General features: G+C 43.5%; 1 protein-coding gene across 4 annotated transcripts in view; it reads right to left on the reverse strand.

Moving 5' to 3' along the window:
• Positions 1-748: 748 nt before the first annotated feature.
• SPAG9 (sperm associated antigen 9) overlaps positions 749-18354 on the reverse strand; it is a 168943-nt gene continuing 151337 nt past the window's right edge. For 2 of the 4 annotated variants that reach the window (XM_062175017.1, XM_062175014.1), the window contains 6 exons: positions 17142-17313; positions 15023-15136; positions 13796-13834; positions 12703-12879; positions 9453-9602; positions 749-4137 (listed from right to left, as the gene is read on the reverse strand). In XM_062175017.1, the coding sequence (XP_062031001.1) occupies positions 4022-4137; positions 9453-9602; positions 12703-12879; positions 13796-13834; positions 15023-15136; positions 17142-17313 (768 nt within the window). In that variant the 3' untranslated portion in view covers positions 749-4021. The remainder of the gene's footprint in view (positions 4138-9452; positions 9603-12702; positions 12880-13795; positions 13835-15022; positions 15137-17141; positions 17314-18354) is intronic. The other 2 variants (XM_062175018.1, XM_062175015.1) reach the window with 1 other exon arrangement.

Genomic DNA, 18354 nt, shown 5'->3' on the forward strand with positions numbered 1-18354 from the left:
GCCGGCTTTTTTTTTTTTTTTTAATTTTTAAAAATTTTTTAAATTTTTTTTTTTTAAATGAGATGTAATCACTCAGTACCTAGGCATTCTGAGAAGCCCCCGCCCTAACAACCCTTTCCTGCTCAAAGTCCAATCCACGCCCGCAGCGGGGGCTTTTGCGGAGTCTGCTGTCTCCACCCCATGGGCCAAGGACAGTTCTTTCTCTGGGGGCGGGATGGCAGGCTGCACTTCTGCCCTGGTCCCCTCACGCAGTTAAAGGAGTGAGGCTCAGAATTCATCTGTTTTCAAAACAAGGATGTGGCAGGCCCCAGAGGCCTCCGGGGAGGGTAGGGGAGCCTCCTCCAACGCACAGAATGAGGCCGCTAATGGAATTCTCTCACGCTCAGCCTCACCCAGAGGACAGCACCACATTAATGCGACAGCTGGGGGTGCCCTGGGTGTGGGCTTACACCGTGGGTCTAAAACCATCCCTCCTCTCAGTGTCTCCCAAGCCTGGGGCTCACAAGCGAGCAGCTCCCTGGCGTGGCATGTCTCAGGGTCGCGAGTGGGCGTCAGCGCTCCCACATTTCTGGAAAGCCCTCCTGCCTAAGCAGACCAGCGAGTACTGCTCAGGGCACAGCTTCAGCTGGTGCCTCAGGCAAGCACGTTAGAGGGGGGACACCGCAGACTTTCAAATAAAAACCAAGCTGTGACCACCACCACCACCCCAAGCAGGGAAGATTAAAACAAAACACACAGCACCCCACACTTGTTTCATATACATATTTATATATTTTTCATATACAAAGTTACATTCCGAACCCCAGGGATTCCATAATAGAAATAAATACTGAAATAACTACATTGCTAAGTGAGCTTCTTGCTCATAGAAAGGAAGCCTCCGCCTCTAAGAGACACTCTAGAACCCAATTTTATAGAGGCGGGCAAAATTCTGGATAAAATGTCTAGGACAAAAACAGATTTAGAACAGAAGATGGTTAAAATATATTCAAATACCAAGAAATATGGCAAAATTACTACTAAAACAATTTTTAACGAGAAAGTAAAAGACATTTAGTGTTACAGAACAGCATAGCCCTGTTAGAAACGCACTGTGATTTCCACACTGAACGTCCCCTCCTGCTCTCCCCATGTCCCTGTCCCAACATGATCCGTGAAGAAGCGTCCTCAATCCGGCTGGGTCCTTTGGCAGCAGTCGTAATACTCATAAGGAAATCAATATTCAGTCCCACGGCGTTTGCAAGACACACGTTCTTCAGGACAGCTCAGGCCATGACACATTGTGTCTGGCTTTGCACTAAGGCAGCCCAAGTTACAGGGTCTGTTCTCGAATGCGAATGCGGGAGACCTTTCCGAGAAGTGAACAATTCGGCAACTGAGAGAATGGGGTGTAACCTTTTCTATGCGAACGCGCTTCATCTGAAAAAGTTATGTGCTGCATATTTTGTGCTCAAAATGTTTCACATTCTCAACTAGCTGCAGCTATTAAAAGATTCATTTCTATTTTAAAAATTTAGATACACGAGAGCTACAGAAAAGCACTCTTAAACATTGACTTCCTAGAGAATATTCTCCCCTTGCCTCACAGATTTTCATCTGCAACTCATAGTGGAGTATCAACCTGAGGCAGAGTGGACCGCGGTCTGTGCAGGTCGGCACCGGTCACACGGTTCGACCTCATCAGTAATCCCAGTGCAACAACCCAAGGATTCCTTCTTCCCGCAGGGAGACTGCCCCGAGGGAGGCTCCTGCTCTGGCCTGGACAGGGTGGCTCAGGCAGTGCACAGCGTCTGCTGCGTGCCAGAAACTTGGGCGTGGCATTTCTTCCACAGGCTGCCACCTCCACCAATGTGAACATCACAAGAATATGAACTGGTTACTGGGGAAAGGGGAAGTGAAGCAATCTGTAGAAAATACTTAACTGAAATGACAAACACAGGACAAGCCTTGAAAACAAATTGTACAGGCATGTACATCCTCTCTCTGGTCCCTGAAGTTAATTAACAGGGCCACAGATAATCTGACATCTTTAGGTAAAATAACTACAGCTATATTCCTTAAGTTAAAGCCAGTAAATTGAAAAACAATCACAACCATTGTAATACATCTGCATTTTTTACCTGTAACTCCTGAATCCCTACATTACATTCAGTTATACGAATCTGGAAAAGGCTGAACAACAGCAAACTGGGTCTGACTCTGGGATGTTTGCTTCTTGGGATTAAGCTCCCAAAACACTTTGGTGTCTCTTTCTTGTGATTTTATGCAACATTTCCAATAAATGTGTACTAACGCCTTTTTTAGGTAGTGCCAAAAATGGCTCAGATTTCAAATAACACAAAAACATAGCCAACGAGCTATGGAGAAGTGGCCTAGGTTTTGGTGCCCTGAAGAAAAGTGACTAAGCAGCTCAAGCAAAAAATTGCTCTCTTAATCCAATTTTGACAGTTTTTCTTCTACAGTTTTGCTGTGTACACAACGTGCTTGAAGATCCTGTGGCCAATGGATCCCAGGCCTCCTCATGAAATCCACGTATCTGCAGTCCTGACCAGGCACGCACAGCAGTCACTGGCGTACTTTTCAAACAACTTTGCCTAACAGTTTGCAGAAACAGCCTCCCTAGCACTTGAGGACACGAAGCGTCCCTCCAGCGACTGGGGGCTTTGATTCAGCATGGTCACATTTTCTACAAAGCACATGAATTATTTTTAGTTTTGCTTAGAATAATGGTTAAGAAATAGTAAATCACATATTTTCGAAAAGCTTGAGAGGGAAAAAAAAAGTGTTGCATGATGGCTTTTTAAACCTTAACTAAACAAGAAAACCAGTTAAAGACCTAGACTCTCTAACCTATTTTTGAAAATGGGCATTGTGAGTGAAAAGGGGTAAGGCCAGCCTTTGTCGCACTGTGGCTTTGTCTCGTCCCCTTCATAGTTTTTCCCTTTGAAGGTGACGTCTTAAGCTCAAAAGGGTATAAAATCTTAAATGTGTTATTTACATAAAAAACAGCAAGTACTAGCTGTTCTGCAAGCTTATACAGGACAAAAGAAAGTAAGATTTAAGCCAAAGCCCTTACTCAGTTGGTTGGGCCAGACCCCATTCCCTCTACAGTTTTACTCTTAACAGGTAAGAGCAGCCCAGGAACACTTGGCAAACAGGAGAACTTTTTCACATGGAAATAACTCAGCCAACTGCCATCTCCCAGTATAAGGAATACAAAACACAGTTTCCTTTAAAAAAAAAAAAAAAAAAAATCCTCCCAGAGCTGAAATGGCTTCTAAGCTTGGTAAGTGACAAAGCTTTAAGACACATCAGGATGAAAATGAGTGAGACTGGTCTCACAAAACAAAACAAAACAAGAATGCTCAGAGAAGCAGGCCTCATAAACTTTAGAGCTCTAGTAAGTCAGAAACAGGAAACTTTTATTTAAATAGTGTAGTCTTAATTTCTTTAATATAAAACCCCCCCAAAATCTGATGAAAACAAAGTTTTATATACCATATAAACAAGATTTGTCAGATTTGAAAGTCAAAGTTAAAGTAATTTACAGTTAGCTTTTTAGCCCTCTTGGGACATTAAGACAAATCCTGATGATCCACCTGACATTAGTGTGTGTCAATTTTAATACACTGGGCAAACTGCTATTGTACTTAATGGTACAGTTTCATTCATCAAGTGTTTTCCATTAATTCCATTATTAGTGACAGCTAAAATGTTACCCCATCAAATGAAGTGACATTACACAGCGGCAGACTCAACCACATCGGGACTGCTTTCTGTAAGTCACCTTCTCTGATTTGTTCATAATGGACTGAAGTCGCCTGTAACACCAGTGCAGTAACACAGCTAGCTCCTCTGTATTGTTATGGTAGGACAGAGTCTGTAATATAAAGTTAACAGGAAAAAATCCCACACGTGTGGTGAAACTTTACTTCACAAAAAGAGCATTAAATAAACGGGAAAGGGAAAATAAACCATGCAGAAGCGACGGCGTTCCCACCTCGACCTGTCTCCCTCGGGCTCACTCACTGCCATACATCACTTGCCACACTATCAAGTGACTCCTTTCTGCTCTGGTGACAGAAGGCTCAAGTGGAAGGTCCTCTCCAAGAAGTTCTGAGTCTCCGCCTTCATCACCTATGGACGACAAGGAGACGCCAGTCAGGCTGAGCACAGGAAACACAGGATGACGGCAATCAGACACTGTGCTTACAGTCAGGCCACGAACAAGCTGCACCGAACTCAGCTGACTTTCACCGCAGAGAGCACAGTAAAGGAGATGCCGCGATTTAACCTCTTCACCCACCGCCAGCCAAGCCACTGCCTGACTTCTGCAAAGGCTAACTTACTTTGCAGGCTGCACTGATAGAAGTGAGTTCACTATACTATGTGGGGAAGTTACTCTGATGTGTTGGTGTACTGATGTTCACGGAAATGGACGGCGAAGTGTCCAGTTCTGTGGTTGTGCAAAATGGACAGCCTACTTGTGCTTATTACAAACTAAGGATTGAGACAAAACCCGAACAGCTCATGCTCATTCCCACTGTAGGGAGCAAAGTTTTTCAGTTGAGGATAAGGGACACAAGCATATAGAAACTGAAACTGTCTCCAGCACCACCCGACGACAGAGGCATCACCTCCTATAGTGAGTTTTTCTTCCAATGATTTTCAGGTTTAGGATAGGTTATGCATCAACAGCTTCTAAGTGGAGATGAGGCAGGGAAAAGGCGAGGGTGGCAGACGGGCTGTAGGGCTTTTGTGAAGTCTGCTGGAAGCCACTGGCTCCAAGGCCTAGTGCAGGCACACTCCACTCCCTCCACAAGCTCCCGTCAATTGGTGTGCAGAGCAAGGATGTTTGGGCACAAGCCAGTGACAACCTGTCTAGTGAGATGAGTTCTTCAGTACAGTCCTAAAATCGTCCATAACTAGGGACTACTGGTATTTTGTAATGTGCTGGACCCCAGGAAATATTGACACTTTGCACAGAAACAGAAGAGGAGAAGCCCTATGTGTCTGTAGTTTTCTCTGCAGGCCAAACTCTCCTTTACCCCTGCTCTTGGCCTTTCCGTGACAATGACAAACCATAGAGAGGAGTACGTTCAGGACAAAATCCAATTTCTGAACTGGCGAAATATCATCAGCCTAGGGTAGAATGTAAAAAAAAATTGGCTCTTTAATTAAAAAAAATTACAATAATGACAAATTGAGACAAAAGACCATTGCATGTTTTTGAGCTGTTTTAAAGATTCTGTCCTGTCTCCTAAGGTCTCTACATCCTAAAATTTAAGTTAAAGCATTAAAAATATGGAACTTCTGGGATCAGTTTCTACTTGTTAAAACATTACAGGAAATGAAAATGAAAGTGGAACAAAAAAAGAACAAATTTAATTTTTTACAAAAGCATATGCACTATTAATATTAGCTTATGCTTAAATACAAGTCTATTTTTCAGGCTGGATTAACTAAACATATTGCGAAATGGTTAAGCAATTTTTATACTATTTTCAGGATCTACAATGGAAAGAATTTTTAGTGGAAATGGAAAAGCCACATAGAGATTTATTAACATATTCCTTAGTATGGTTCCAACTGCCATATTGCACTCCAAGAAAAAGCTGCAAAAATATTCCAGCCAAGTGGAGGCCCTATAGTTCCTCTCTATAAAATAATTCTACACCAATAGTCAATTATTTAGAGGCTAGCACTATGGCACAGTAAGCTAATTCTCTGCCTGGGGTACCAACATCCCATATGGGCGCCAGTTCATGTCTCAGCTTCTCCTCTTCCAATCCAGCTCTCTGCTATGGCCTGGGAAAACAATGGAAGATGGCCCAAGTGCTTGGGCCCCTGTACCCACATGGGAAATCTGGAAGAAGCTCCTGGCTCCTGGGTTTGGATCAGCCCAGCTCCAGCTGTTGCGGCCATTTGGAGAGTGAACCAGTGGATGGAAGATCTTCCTGTCTCTCCCTCTCTGTGTCTATAACTCTACCTCTCAAGTAAATAAAAAAAAATTATTTAAAACACTTTGAAGGCCAGCGCCGCGGCTCAACAGGCTAATCCTCCGCCTTGTGGCGCCGGCACACCGGGTTCTAGTCCCAGTTGGGGCACCGATCCTGTCCCGGTTGCCCCTCTTCCAGGCCAGCTCTCTGCTGTGGCCAGGGAGTGCAGTGGAGGATGGCCCAAGTGCTTGGGCCCTGCACCCCATGGGAGACCAGGAGAAGCACCTGGCTCCTGCCATCAGATCAGTGCGGTGCGCCGGCCACAGCGCGCCAGCCGCGGCGGCCATTGGAGGGTGAACCAATGGCAAAAGGAAGACCTTTCTCTCTGTCTCTCTCTCACTGTCCACTCTGCCTGTCAAAAAAATAAAAATAAAATAAAAAATAAAAAACCCACTTTGAAATGCCTCCACTCTTACATCACTGGGAAAAGTTTTTTTAACTTTAAAAAAAATATATTTATTTATTTATTTGAAAGGCAGAATTACAGAGAGGCAGGAAGAGAAAGAAAGAGGTCTTCCATCCACTGGTTCACTCCCCAAATGGCCACAACAGCTGGAGCTGGGCTGATCCAGAGCCAGGAGCCAGGAGCTTCTTCCAGGTCTCTCACATGGGTGCAGGGGCCCAAGCACTTGGGCCATCTTCTACTGCTTTCCCAGACTATCAGCAGTGAGCTGGATTGGAAGTGGAGCAGTCGAGACTCAAACCGGTGCCCATATGGGATGCTGGCACTACAGATGGTAGCTTTACCTGTTATGACATAATGCCAGCCCCGGTGGGATAAATTTCTATCTTTCTTCTTCTTTTTAAATAAAATATTCATTTATTTACTTATTTGAAAGTCAGAGTTATACAGAGAGAGAAGGAGAGGCGAGAGAGAGAGAGGTCTTCCATCCATTGGTTCACTCCCCAGATGGCCTCACGGCCAGAGCGAAGCTGAGCTGATCAGGAGTCAGGAGCTTCTTCCAGATCTCCCACATGGGTGCAGGGGCCCAAGGACTTGGGCCATCTTCTACTGCTTTCCCAGGCCATAGCAGAGAGCTGGATTGGAAGTGGAGCAGCTGGGACTTGAACAGGAGCCCATATGGGATGCCGGTGCTACAGGCGGCAGCTTTATGGGCTATGCCACAGTGCTGGCCCCTGGGAAAATTTCTAAGCTTAACATCCTCCCTATGCCTCCCACCAAATGTGCCTTATAAGGCTTTTGCATCAGATATTCTGTTACACTAATCACATGTGGTACACTGTCACTGACATGACCCTAAATCTTGACTTTTTAAAAAATATTTTATGTATTTATTTGAAAGGTAGAGTTGTGTGTGTGTGTGTGTATGTATGTATGTATGTGCATATATATATATATATATATATATATATATATATATATATATATATGAAAGAGAGAGAGATCTTCCATCTGTCAGTTCACTATCTAAATGGCCACAATGGCTAGGGCTGAGCCAGGCTGAAGCCAGGAGCCAGAAGCTTCGTCTGGGTCTCCCTGTGGGTGCAGGGTCCCTAGCACTTGGATCATCCTCTGCTGCTTTCCCAGGCACATTAGCAGGAAACTGGATAGGAAGGGCAGCAGTTGGGACTCGAATCCACGCCAAGTGAGATGCCAGTGCAGCAGACAGCGGTTTAACCCGCTGTGCCACAGCACTGGCCCTGGTGACCCTAAATTTTATACTTTACTTTTACAAAATTCATACCTAAGTATTTGTCACTGATCTAGAGCATATTACATTCTCAAAAACCATTTCATGCTTATGTTTGTGACCTTAAAGAAAAGACGTATTTACTTATTTGAAAGGTAAAAGAATGGAGAAAGAGAGACAGAGACAGAGATCTTCCATCTGCTGGTCTACTCTCTAAATGGCTACAACAGTCAGGTCTGGGTCAGGAGGAAGCCAGAAGCCAGGAACTCCATCCTGGCCTCCTGTACAGGTGATAAGGGCCCAAGAACTTAGGTCATCACCCACTGGTTTGCTACCCATATTAGGAGGTGCCGGATTGGATTGAACCAGTGCTCTGATATAGGATGCCAGTGTTGCAAGCAGCATCTTAATCCGCTGTGCCCCAACACTAGCCCCTAGACTGAGCATAGTTCAAGGGATCAGTTTATCATAGTAAATAAATAACCATCTGTTTGCACAATACTTTCTGGTTTACAAAGCTCTACCCCTTCCTTCCTTTCCTGCAGATCTGCCTCTGTTCTGACACCCTTTAGCTCCCAGGGAGTGGGTCCCTCCCTCTTTCCCCACACCATTTTAGCAATTTCCCCATTACCCTTCTTACCTTTTCCTTCTGTTAATATCTTACTCAGGTATCCATTTTTTAACTCATCTCCCAATCTCTAGTCCTGAACCTCCAAGCATCCTCCACATAAATCTCATCACAGCATGGCTCTATTTAAAGTTTCCCAAAAGTTTTCCTTTGCTTTAAAGATAAAATTTATTTTGTTGTGTAAACAAACAGCCAAGCTCCTCCTTTCTGGAGCAAGAAGTTGTACTTTCTACTATTCCAAGTTCCTATCATTTAAAAATAGTTTTTCTTCAATTAAGATGGTTTCACACCTCCAAATCTTTGGTCAAGCTATTCTCTTACCTTGGAACACCAACCCCCAGCCCTCTGCAGCCCCTTCCCAAGATTATGGGTGGGGAATGTCCAGTCTGGGGACTGTATGAGGCCCACAAAGTCACTGGCCTGGCCCTGCATGACTCAAAATTCAATAAATCTATGGCAGGTTAATTTTTAAGTTGTATGGCCTGAGAGTGATGCTATAAATACCTAAATGGACCTTGGCAGAAGAATGGTTCCCCACCCCTGCTTCAGACTAACACTGTTGGGTGCTGAGTCACCTTAAGCATCATTTCTTGGCTTCCTTCGTTCTCAACCCTGAGAAGAACTGATTACTCCCTACCACAAACGTCTGTAACACTTCAAACTTATTAACATATCTTTATCTTAATGCTGTTCAATCATCTATTGGAGACTGGCTTTGTCTGACTTATTTCTGAATTTCAAGTTCCAGGCTGACAAGCAGACAATAAAATCTCAATCACTGTTTGTCAGGTGAAAAAATGAACAAATAAAGTCAATTTTGACCAAAAAAAAAAAAAAAAGAAAGAAGAACTGAATGTCTCTGTTTTGCAGGTGAGGAAATCAGCACTCTAGGAGATTGAATGATTTCCCCACTGACTCCAAATGTATGCTCTTCACATAAACTCAACCACATCTTGCTATGCCTAATGCTTTCTCAAACAAATGCTGCTGTATGGAAGGAAAAAAAAGAGAGAGAGAGAAAAAAAAAAAAACAAAGAAATACAAAATCCTCTCCTAAAGAAAGAACTCAAAGAGAATCTCTTAGAAATCATGAGCAGAGTGATTTCTTGTTTACTTAGGGCGAAAATCTAAGCCCCAGAGCAGTGGGAGTTGAGCTCCAGAATCAGGACTTACCCATGCGGAAGTCGATGTAGCCCTCTCCTCCGCTGATGACAAGCATGGACTTCAAGGGTGTCTGGCTGCCAGGCTCCTGTGCAGATGGCCCTGCCTTGTCCCCTGTTAGATCTGTGCCAGAACTGCCACTCTGGGGGCTGATGACTTGACCTATTTTATATAGGAACAGAAGTATTACTTAGAGGAAGGGGGCAAGGGGAGATGGTTGTTTCTGGAATATTTAAACATTTTGCTCTATTTTTCATTTTATTTTATTTAATTAATTAATTTATTTTTTTGACAGGCAGAGTGGACAGTAGAGGGAGACAGAGAGAAAGGTCTTCCTTTTTGTGGTTGGTTCACCCTCCAATGGCCGCTGCGGCCGGCGCACCGCGCTGATCTGATAGCAGGAGCCAGGTGCTTCTCCTGGTCTCCCATGGGGTGCAGGGCCCAAGCACTTGGGCCATCCTCCACTGCACTCCCTGGCCACAGCAGAGAGCTGGCCTGGAAGAGGGGCAACCGGGACAGGATCGGTGCCCCGACCAGGACTAGAACCCGGTGTGCCGGCACCGCAAGGCAGAGGATTAGCCTGTTAAGCCACAGTGCCGGCCTATTTTTCATTTTATTTGGAGAGACAGAGATACTTCCCAACCACATGTTCACTCCCCAAATTCCTATAACAGCTTGGGCTGGGCCAGGCTGAAGCCAGAAGCCTAGAACTCAATTTGGGTCTTCCATATGGGGATCTCCATGTCTTGCCTACCAGGGTGTATATTAGCAGGAAGCTGCAATCAGAAGGGTGGCCAGAACTTGAACCTAAGCACTCTGACAGGGGATGTGGGCATCTCATGTAGTGTCTTAACTGATGGACCCAATGCCCACCCCTGATTATTTCTGAGAGTTAAAAAGGTAATTGGACTTTAAAGCGCAACCAAACTATCACGGGTGCTAAAAGGCTCCACGTGATCAGGAAAAAATTACACGTAGGTTGTAAGGACCCAGTTGGAAAATCTAACTAAAGCAATTTTGCATCAAGCAAGAACGGATCCAAAATCCAGTGTGAGGTAGGTATAAGGCTGCCTGCTTCATATTATTTCACCCTGTGTCTGGCCCCTGATCTGAGGGACAGGGGAAAGGTCTCCTCTGAGAGGGAGAGCACGCATGTGTGTAAGAGAAGAATCCTCAACCTAAGCTTCACAAGTCTGTATGTTCCTAAGTAACTTTCACATTTAGTCCAAATCACGGCTCTCTGATCGTGTTTAAGAAAAGTACATCTTATTTCTAATTTAGATTATGCAAATAAAATTGCTGCTAAATGTGCTGTTTGTTGTCAAGCTTAAGTTCCAAGGTAGAAACCTTGAGCATGAAATGGCAGAGAGAACCCTTTAAATGTCACTCACACTCTGAACAAATGAATATGTCTAGGGCAGCCATCCTACTTGCACAGCTGTGACTGTGGGACAGCTTCTTCCTTGCCAGAATCCACTGTCCTTTGCTCAGACTACACAGACCAGGCCTCCAGGAGCTAGAAGGGCACAGTCACGATACAATGCAGTCTGAATCTAAAAATTCATTTAAGTTGCAAGTGGCCAGGATAGTTTGATGTATCCCCACAGGGCTTTACTCATGAATTACTCAATTATGCCCTGGGAAAAGGGGAGCCTGCTTGAGACGGCTTCTGTCAGACTGGTTATTTCTGCCACAGAGGCAAGAACACACTGGTATGATAATAAGGCCAACCAGAGCAGCTCAATCTTCAGAACCAACTGGCCTCACAAAAAACAAGGCTGCCAATTCCATTTTTAGATTTATTTGCACCCAAAAGAAAGGTGCCAAAAGGTCCACTGAAGCACTGTTTTTACTAGTGGAAAAAGAGAAGGAATCCAGAGACCCATCGCCAGAGAAGAAAATAAAACACAGCACATTTATTTATTCCGACATGAGACTACCATGAATAAACTAGACTTTGAAGTATAAACATAGACACTCTGGCATTTTATTCTTAAAAACATACAAGAAGAACACTATCACCAGCAATTCCATTTCTAGGAATTTATCCTAAGGAAACAACTACACAAATGAACAAAATGTACTCGTGAGGTATCAGGAAACTCATTATCATGTTGTTTAGCGTAACCGACTAATTGGTTAGGATGCCATATGCCAGCCCTTGTCCTGTTACATTTAACTTGAGAATCCTCTGGGAAAAACTGGTATGAATGATCTCCACATTGTGGGTGGGCCTCATAGAATCAGCTGACAGTCTTAAAGACAGGACCCCCAAGCAAGAACAGTGCTGCCTCCAGACTGCTTGCGCGCTTGGGCCCCAACATCATTTCCTCCCTGTGTCTCCAGCCTGCAGGCCTGCACTGCAGATTCCTGACCTGCTAGGCCCCACAGTCGCATGAGATAACAACTCCTTAAAACTGGTCTCTCTCCACACACAAACGCATGTACATGCAACACACACCCACACTCACATGCGCAAACATACTACTGTTATTGGTTCTCTGGAGAACCATAACACACTGAAACATCACCATTTTTACAAAGTTCACTGGTGTGGTAAAGTCAGATTTGAACTTTGTTGAACCCCCAAACTTGCCTTTTTAATAAGGAAAAAGTTTGCAAAATTTGAGTCCTGTGTACAGGTGGTCAGCCACATCACTCTACTCTCAGTGGACAGAATATTTTCCCCTGGACATCACCACTATCACCTCTCATCTGTATGGGGCATTTTCATTAATTTTCACAACAACGGAGGCAGGCAGAACACACACTGATCACCACTTCAGAAACACAGCCCAGAGGTAAGTGACTGGGTTGATGTGAGTGGCAGAGGCAGCGGAGGAAGCCCGGAGCCAGACTGTGCAGTCACTGCTCTCCAGCGCAGCACTGCTGCAGGTACCAGGGTGAATCCCCATCTCCTCCTGTACGGAGCCTCAACAGCTGAAGCTTCTTTCTTAAAATTTCCTTCATTAGGCTGAGACCATTTTTGGCATTCTTTTGTGACAAAACACCACTGCTTCTTAAAAGTAAGCTAGTCTCTTAAATAAAAATGAAAAATCTTAGGGGTAGGGAGGAGACTCCAAAATAACCTCATTGTGAGTCCCTATGGCTCTTTATTCCAACACTCGTCATGGAACGTCCTTCATATGCCACATTGGAATTACTTGTTTTTCCAGTACTTCATGTTAGACAGGACAGTGGAACTGTGATCCCGGAAGAGAGACAATGACACGGAACATCTCAACAGAATAACTGAACTCACCTGGGACTGCCACAAAGAATTTGACAGCATCCCGGTGTCCATGGAAGCAAAGCTGCGCATGTGCCATTGAGCAATAGGGTATGAAAGTCCCTGGAGTCACTTTGTCGCTGTTCTCATCACCGTATACACGGATTACACTGCCAGGACGATTTCCTGGGGCTCCTGAGGTTTTATTTGCTGCAAGAGAAAAAGTAAAGAACAAATATTTTCCCCTAGAATAGTAACAATGCAGAGAGGTTATTGGTTAATCCTTATGGTATTATCTAAAAGCTACAGCCAGTTGAAGGGCAGCAATGCCAATTCAAGACAAAGCTGAAGAGAGGGCTACAGCATGCTGGTTATATTTAAGGGCCTAGGTAGATGGAGGAGGGGATTTTGCCAGTCTAGCAGTCCCTAAGCTCACTTTTTATATATATCTATTAATTCTTTAAAAATCACTTCAATGAACAAAAGAAAACAGATTTGAATTTTTGATGTGTCTTTTTTAAGCCCCGTTTTAGAAAACTAATCTTTACATTAAGTAAAGTTGTGTTGTGTGCTTGTCTAAAGTAAACAGGTATTATTTCTAAGTAAAATATTTTTTAATAGTTTATCTTCTGATCCCCCACTCCCACCCCCTTGGTTGAGAATACTTCCCTGGAGGGGGCTGGTAAAAGCTGTGCCACTTCATCAGAGTGGCTTTCATTTACCCCACATTTGTGGTTGGCTGGATTATCGCAATGACCAGACTCACAAAACATCCCCATTCCATGGGCAAGTAAGTGAATGAAGGAAAGATGATTGGTAACAAGAGTAAATGATGTAGATTAATAATAGTTTTTAAGAGATGTTTCATGTTTTTATTGGAAGGAAAACAAAGTCTGAAAGGAAGTTCAGCTGCAACAAAAGATGATGAACAGACTGAAGCTACTGAGCAGTCGGTGGCCATGTAACAGACATGACCTCACACAACAGACAGACACCTGCTGCAGGGCAGTGACGGCAAGTGGGTGACACTGAGAAACATTCAAGAGGGTATTCTAGAGAGTGGGAACAGCCTCACAGTGGCTATCAGAAGCCAGGGAGAAGAGCTTGGTTCAGGATCTGCACTTACCCCTCAGCCCCAGTAAACGTCCCTGGTGGAGGATTACGGCTAAAGTGAGAAAGGAGGAAAGGGGACATGGAGAGGTGCATGACAGGGAGGAGGAGCGTCACTGAGAGCCACCGCTCTCAGCATCTTCTAGCTGGTAACCTGGCGCTTCAAGTGCCACAACATTGACAAGATCTGACTCAGCTCCACAGCAGTACCACGGAAGGGTCTTGCCGAGGACACTACAGAATCTCTGCTCAAAAAGGCCACTCTGATTTGCTGCGATTTTGGTTTTCTTAGTTAAAAGTTACTTTTAGTGAATCTGAATCAGAACACTGAGGACTGAATGTGGCACATTTTCTAAATGCTAAAATTTCCCCCTTATTTTTGTGTGTGTTTTTAAAAATCTGGTTCAAACTATGCTAAATGGAACTCTGTCTTATAAAGAATTGAAATGAACTCCAGAGATCCTGAAATATATAATAAGAAATGGTCTACACAGGTTGATTTATACAGTAATTAAAGTTGGATCAAGAACTTGGGTTATCTAAAAGCTTCAGATCTGGTCCTCTTCCTTCCCTTACTCCTAAAAAAAGGAAAAGTGAGCCTGTGGTATGTGATTATTACTTATATTATGGATTCACAACATTTGTTTCGAAACATTCCCTACCCACGAATATGCGACAGAAACACACTTATTTCACAGATGACTAATGTCATGGAACATCATATGAGAAAACACACAACATACATTTTGTTCACAAAAATAATAAACCACATTCTTTTCCAAGAGAGGAGAGATGGCTTATCTCCAGCGTAAGTAAAGCACTGTTGACCTCCTGAGAAATTTCTTCTACTATTTTTTTAAAAGTCTCAAATAGAACAAATGTATTATCCTACACTGCTCACCAGGGAGATGAGGAAAGCTAGAATGGATGTCAGGCAGTGTTTCTGGATACTGGGAAACAGAGCTGAAGAAAACTGACTCAACCTTTATTTCAAAGATGACACAGGTTTGTGACTCCTTAACTGAGGGAAAGAACTTCTCACACTGTACCAATACTAGTCCCGACACATGGGAACTCTGGAGTTTGTAAGTTTCACAGGAAGAGTGAAGAAACCTCAGCTAGACCTTTGTCATCAGCTGGATTTTCTGAGTTACTGCAGATTTGCCAGTATCTAAACAATTCCTTCTACCTGAATTCCAATAACTCTACTTGTCCTGTGATAGTTATCTAAAAGTATACTTACTTTCTGTCAATGGGATGGAGATAATGACACCATTTCCTGTCCCCACCCACAAACGATTGCAAGACACCATAAGAGCTGTGATCCTCACAAAAGAGAAGCCCAGTTTTCCAGTACCTGTAAGGGGAGAGGGAGAACATTTCACTGAGAAACTAAAGCAGATGGGGTTTTAGGTGCCGCCTCCCTTACAGTAGCCAGGTTAATGCAACAGAGGTGTTGCCAGGGCTGGATGAATGTGTCCTGAAAGTGCACAGCAAAGCAAACTCCTATTTGGCTTCATCACCTGACCATCCAGGGTCAATGGAAGAAGAAAATGCTAAAAGCAGCTAGCATTACGTTACCAAACAGAAGGAGGTACCCAGGAATTAAGGCATATCAGGATATATGACACAGAGTTTAATTAGGGAGCGGCAAAACCAAACTAAAACACAAAGCAAAACAACCTACACCCCCCCCCCCCCCACCAAAAAAACAAACAAAAAAACCCAGTTTACTACATTGGGAAATCCAATGTCCTTTGATTTTATGAACTAAAAGAGTTTTGGTTTGCCTCATGTTCTCTGTATATATTAAAACAATCTTTATTAACAAACCTATACTTTTTCCTTGCTTACTTTTTAGGTTCTAAAGCAGACTTGAGATTTTAGTACACCATACATAAATACCTTAGGGAGAAGGGATGCGTTTTTATAACCGATCTTATTTTCAGGGATTTGAGAGGCAAATGATAAAACACATCTAAGACAAACACACCATCAGTCACTCTAAATCCTACTTACAAGGACTGAGGGGATGATCACAGAATCACAGTATCAGAAAGAGTCTTAACTACCATTTAGTCTATGCTAAGAGTCTTTAACCTATAGTCCAAATACATCCTGGAAACGAGTTAGTGTGGATGCCTACATATACCTGGTGCTAGGGAGAGGGCATATTCGCTATAATCAGTTTTGATGAGGGCAGGGACCCTAAAATGACTAAAAAGCCAGTTCAACCTTTCTTGAAAGGAATCATTCTGACGCCTCTAATAGCATAAAGCATTGGATTAGGTGCTAATGGACACAGCATAACGAGACAGAGATGGCCCTGTTCTTCATGGGGCTTATGGACTGTGGGGAAGAGACAGTAAACAAGACCTCACCAATAAAAAGGCCAAGAGAGGCCCTAACTGAAGGTTTCTCTTGGATTCGACGTGTAGACTGTGATCCGAAAGCTAAGTAACAAGGGACCAAGGAGATATTGTCAGGCAGAGGACACAGCACACGTGAGGACCCTGGAATGGGAAGGAATCTGCTGGGGTGTGGGTCAGTGTGGGTGGAAGGGAGTGAGCAAGGAGAGTGGTCCAGACCACGGAGGTCTCCTGGTGGTCATCTCACCTAAGGGCAAGGATGGAAGTCAAGGTGATACCTGCACACTGGTTACTCTGCAGAGAACAGACTGGAGTGGAAACAGGGAGACCAGAAACGAAGCTCACTGTTTCCAGGGGTGAAAGGACAGTGACTTGGCCTCAGGGGATGGTGGCAGAGATAAAAAATTTAAGAAGTTTTTAGAGGTAGTCTTGACAGTTCCTGGTGATAGGTTAGATATGTGAAATAAGAGTAGTTTCTTTTTTTTTTCTTTTTTTTTTTTTTTTACTTTTTGACAGGCAGAGTGGCTAGTGAGAGAGAGAGGCAGAGAGAAAGGTCTTCCTTTTGCCATTGGTTCACCCTCCAATGGCCGCTGCGGTAGCGCGCTGCGGCCGGCGCACTGCGCTGTTCCGAAGGCAGGAGCCAGGTGCTTCTCCTGGTCTCCCATGGGGTGCAGGACCCAAGCACTTGGGCCATCCTCCACTGCACTCCCTGGCCACAGCAGAGAGCTGGCCTGGAAGAGGGGCAACCAGGACAGGATCGGTGCCCCAACCAGGACTAGAACTCGGTGTGCCGGCGCCACTAGGCGGAGGATTAGCCTGTTGAGCCACGGTGCCAGCCAAGAGTAGTTTCTATCAAGAACCATGAAGAAGACTGGAACCTCTGCCTGACACTTTCACTGATATGAGTTCACTATTTCTGAGGCATCTTAGTCACTGGTTGTTCCCAGCATTTTAGACCATTGAAAACACTGATAAAACACTTTGGAAGCTTACCTAACATTTTGCTTACATAAGGCTCAATGTCCACATCCTGTAGATGCTGGTAAGTGTGTGCGTGATAGAGACGCAGAGTGGAATCCAGACGAATGGACACCCACACACCATCACCCACCCACGCAAGCTGCCGCACTTGGCTCTCCTTCCTCGGGTGTGCATCAAATGATTTCTAGGAGAGATTGACCGATCATAAAGTCTTTTGTTACACAGGAGTTCATGTTTAAAAACTATGCTAATCTGCACAACAATTTAGCAGACTGCTTATTAAATGCCAAGCCTAAATATGGTTTACTAAACACGACTGCTCATATACACAATTCTTTTCATCCTAGAATGCAAAATAAAGAACCAGAGAATCCAAATGATGTTCGACTTCAGCACTGTACAGGATGTCAATATATGAAAACAATACTGGAACATAATTCATACTCTGTAAAAGGATTTAATAGACAAATTTTGATCTCAGGATTTTGTGTTGTCTTACAGCAACACATGAAGATCCCATTTATAATTAAATAAAAAGGAATGCATATTGCTGTGTGTGTATGTATCTGGATATAAGGAGTAGATATGAAAAAATAAACACTAAATGGTTAATTTTTGGATTTATGCAGAAGGGAATGGAATTTGGAACAATGGAGAAGGAGGATTTTCACCATAAATTTTTCTTGTTTTAAGTTTTATTTTTTTTCTGAGAACTAGAATGAATTTATATATTGTGACAAAAAATTTTGAGAAAGCAATGCCAAGACTTAGGCTTCTGTTTTTACAAATTGCCACTGCACTGTGGCTGCTCAGATTGGGACACATATGGCTGTGCTTGTAAGCACACACGATAAGGACTTGGAAACTCTCCTCTCCATCGACCCTCGTATAATCAAACACATTCACCCAGCTTTGGGTACATACACAGACATATTTTTAAATATTCATGTGTGAATTCTCTTCCATTTTATTATCGTTAATTTTAAATTTACAAAACAAAAATTATGAGGAGGAATACTATAATGAATTCCCATATATCTCTCAGCCCACTTCCCTTACTAACATTTGATATTAGTATATTTGTTACAAATAATGAACCACATCCACTGTTTTTTAATCCAAACTCTCAACCTCTAGTAATCAACATTCTGTGTTCAGATTGAGTTTGTTAATTTAATTTTAATTTTAGTGCTCACAGATCATGGGGAATATGTAGTATTTGTCT

This window comes from Lepus europaeus, chromosome 18 (assembly GCF_033115175.1).
Source record: "Lepus europaeus isolate LE1 chromosome 18, mLepTim1.pri, whole genome shotgun sequence".
In the NCBI taxonomy this organism is placed as follows: Eukaryota; Metazoa; Chordata; class Mammalia; order Lagomorpha; family Leporidae; genus Lepus; species Lepus europaeus.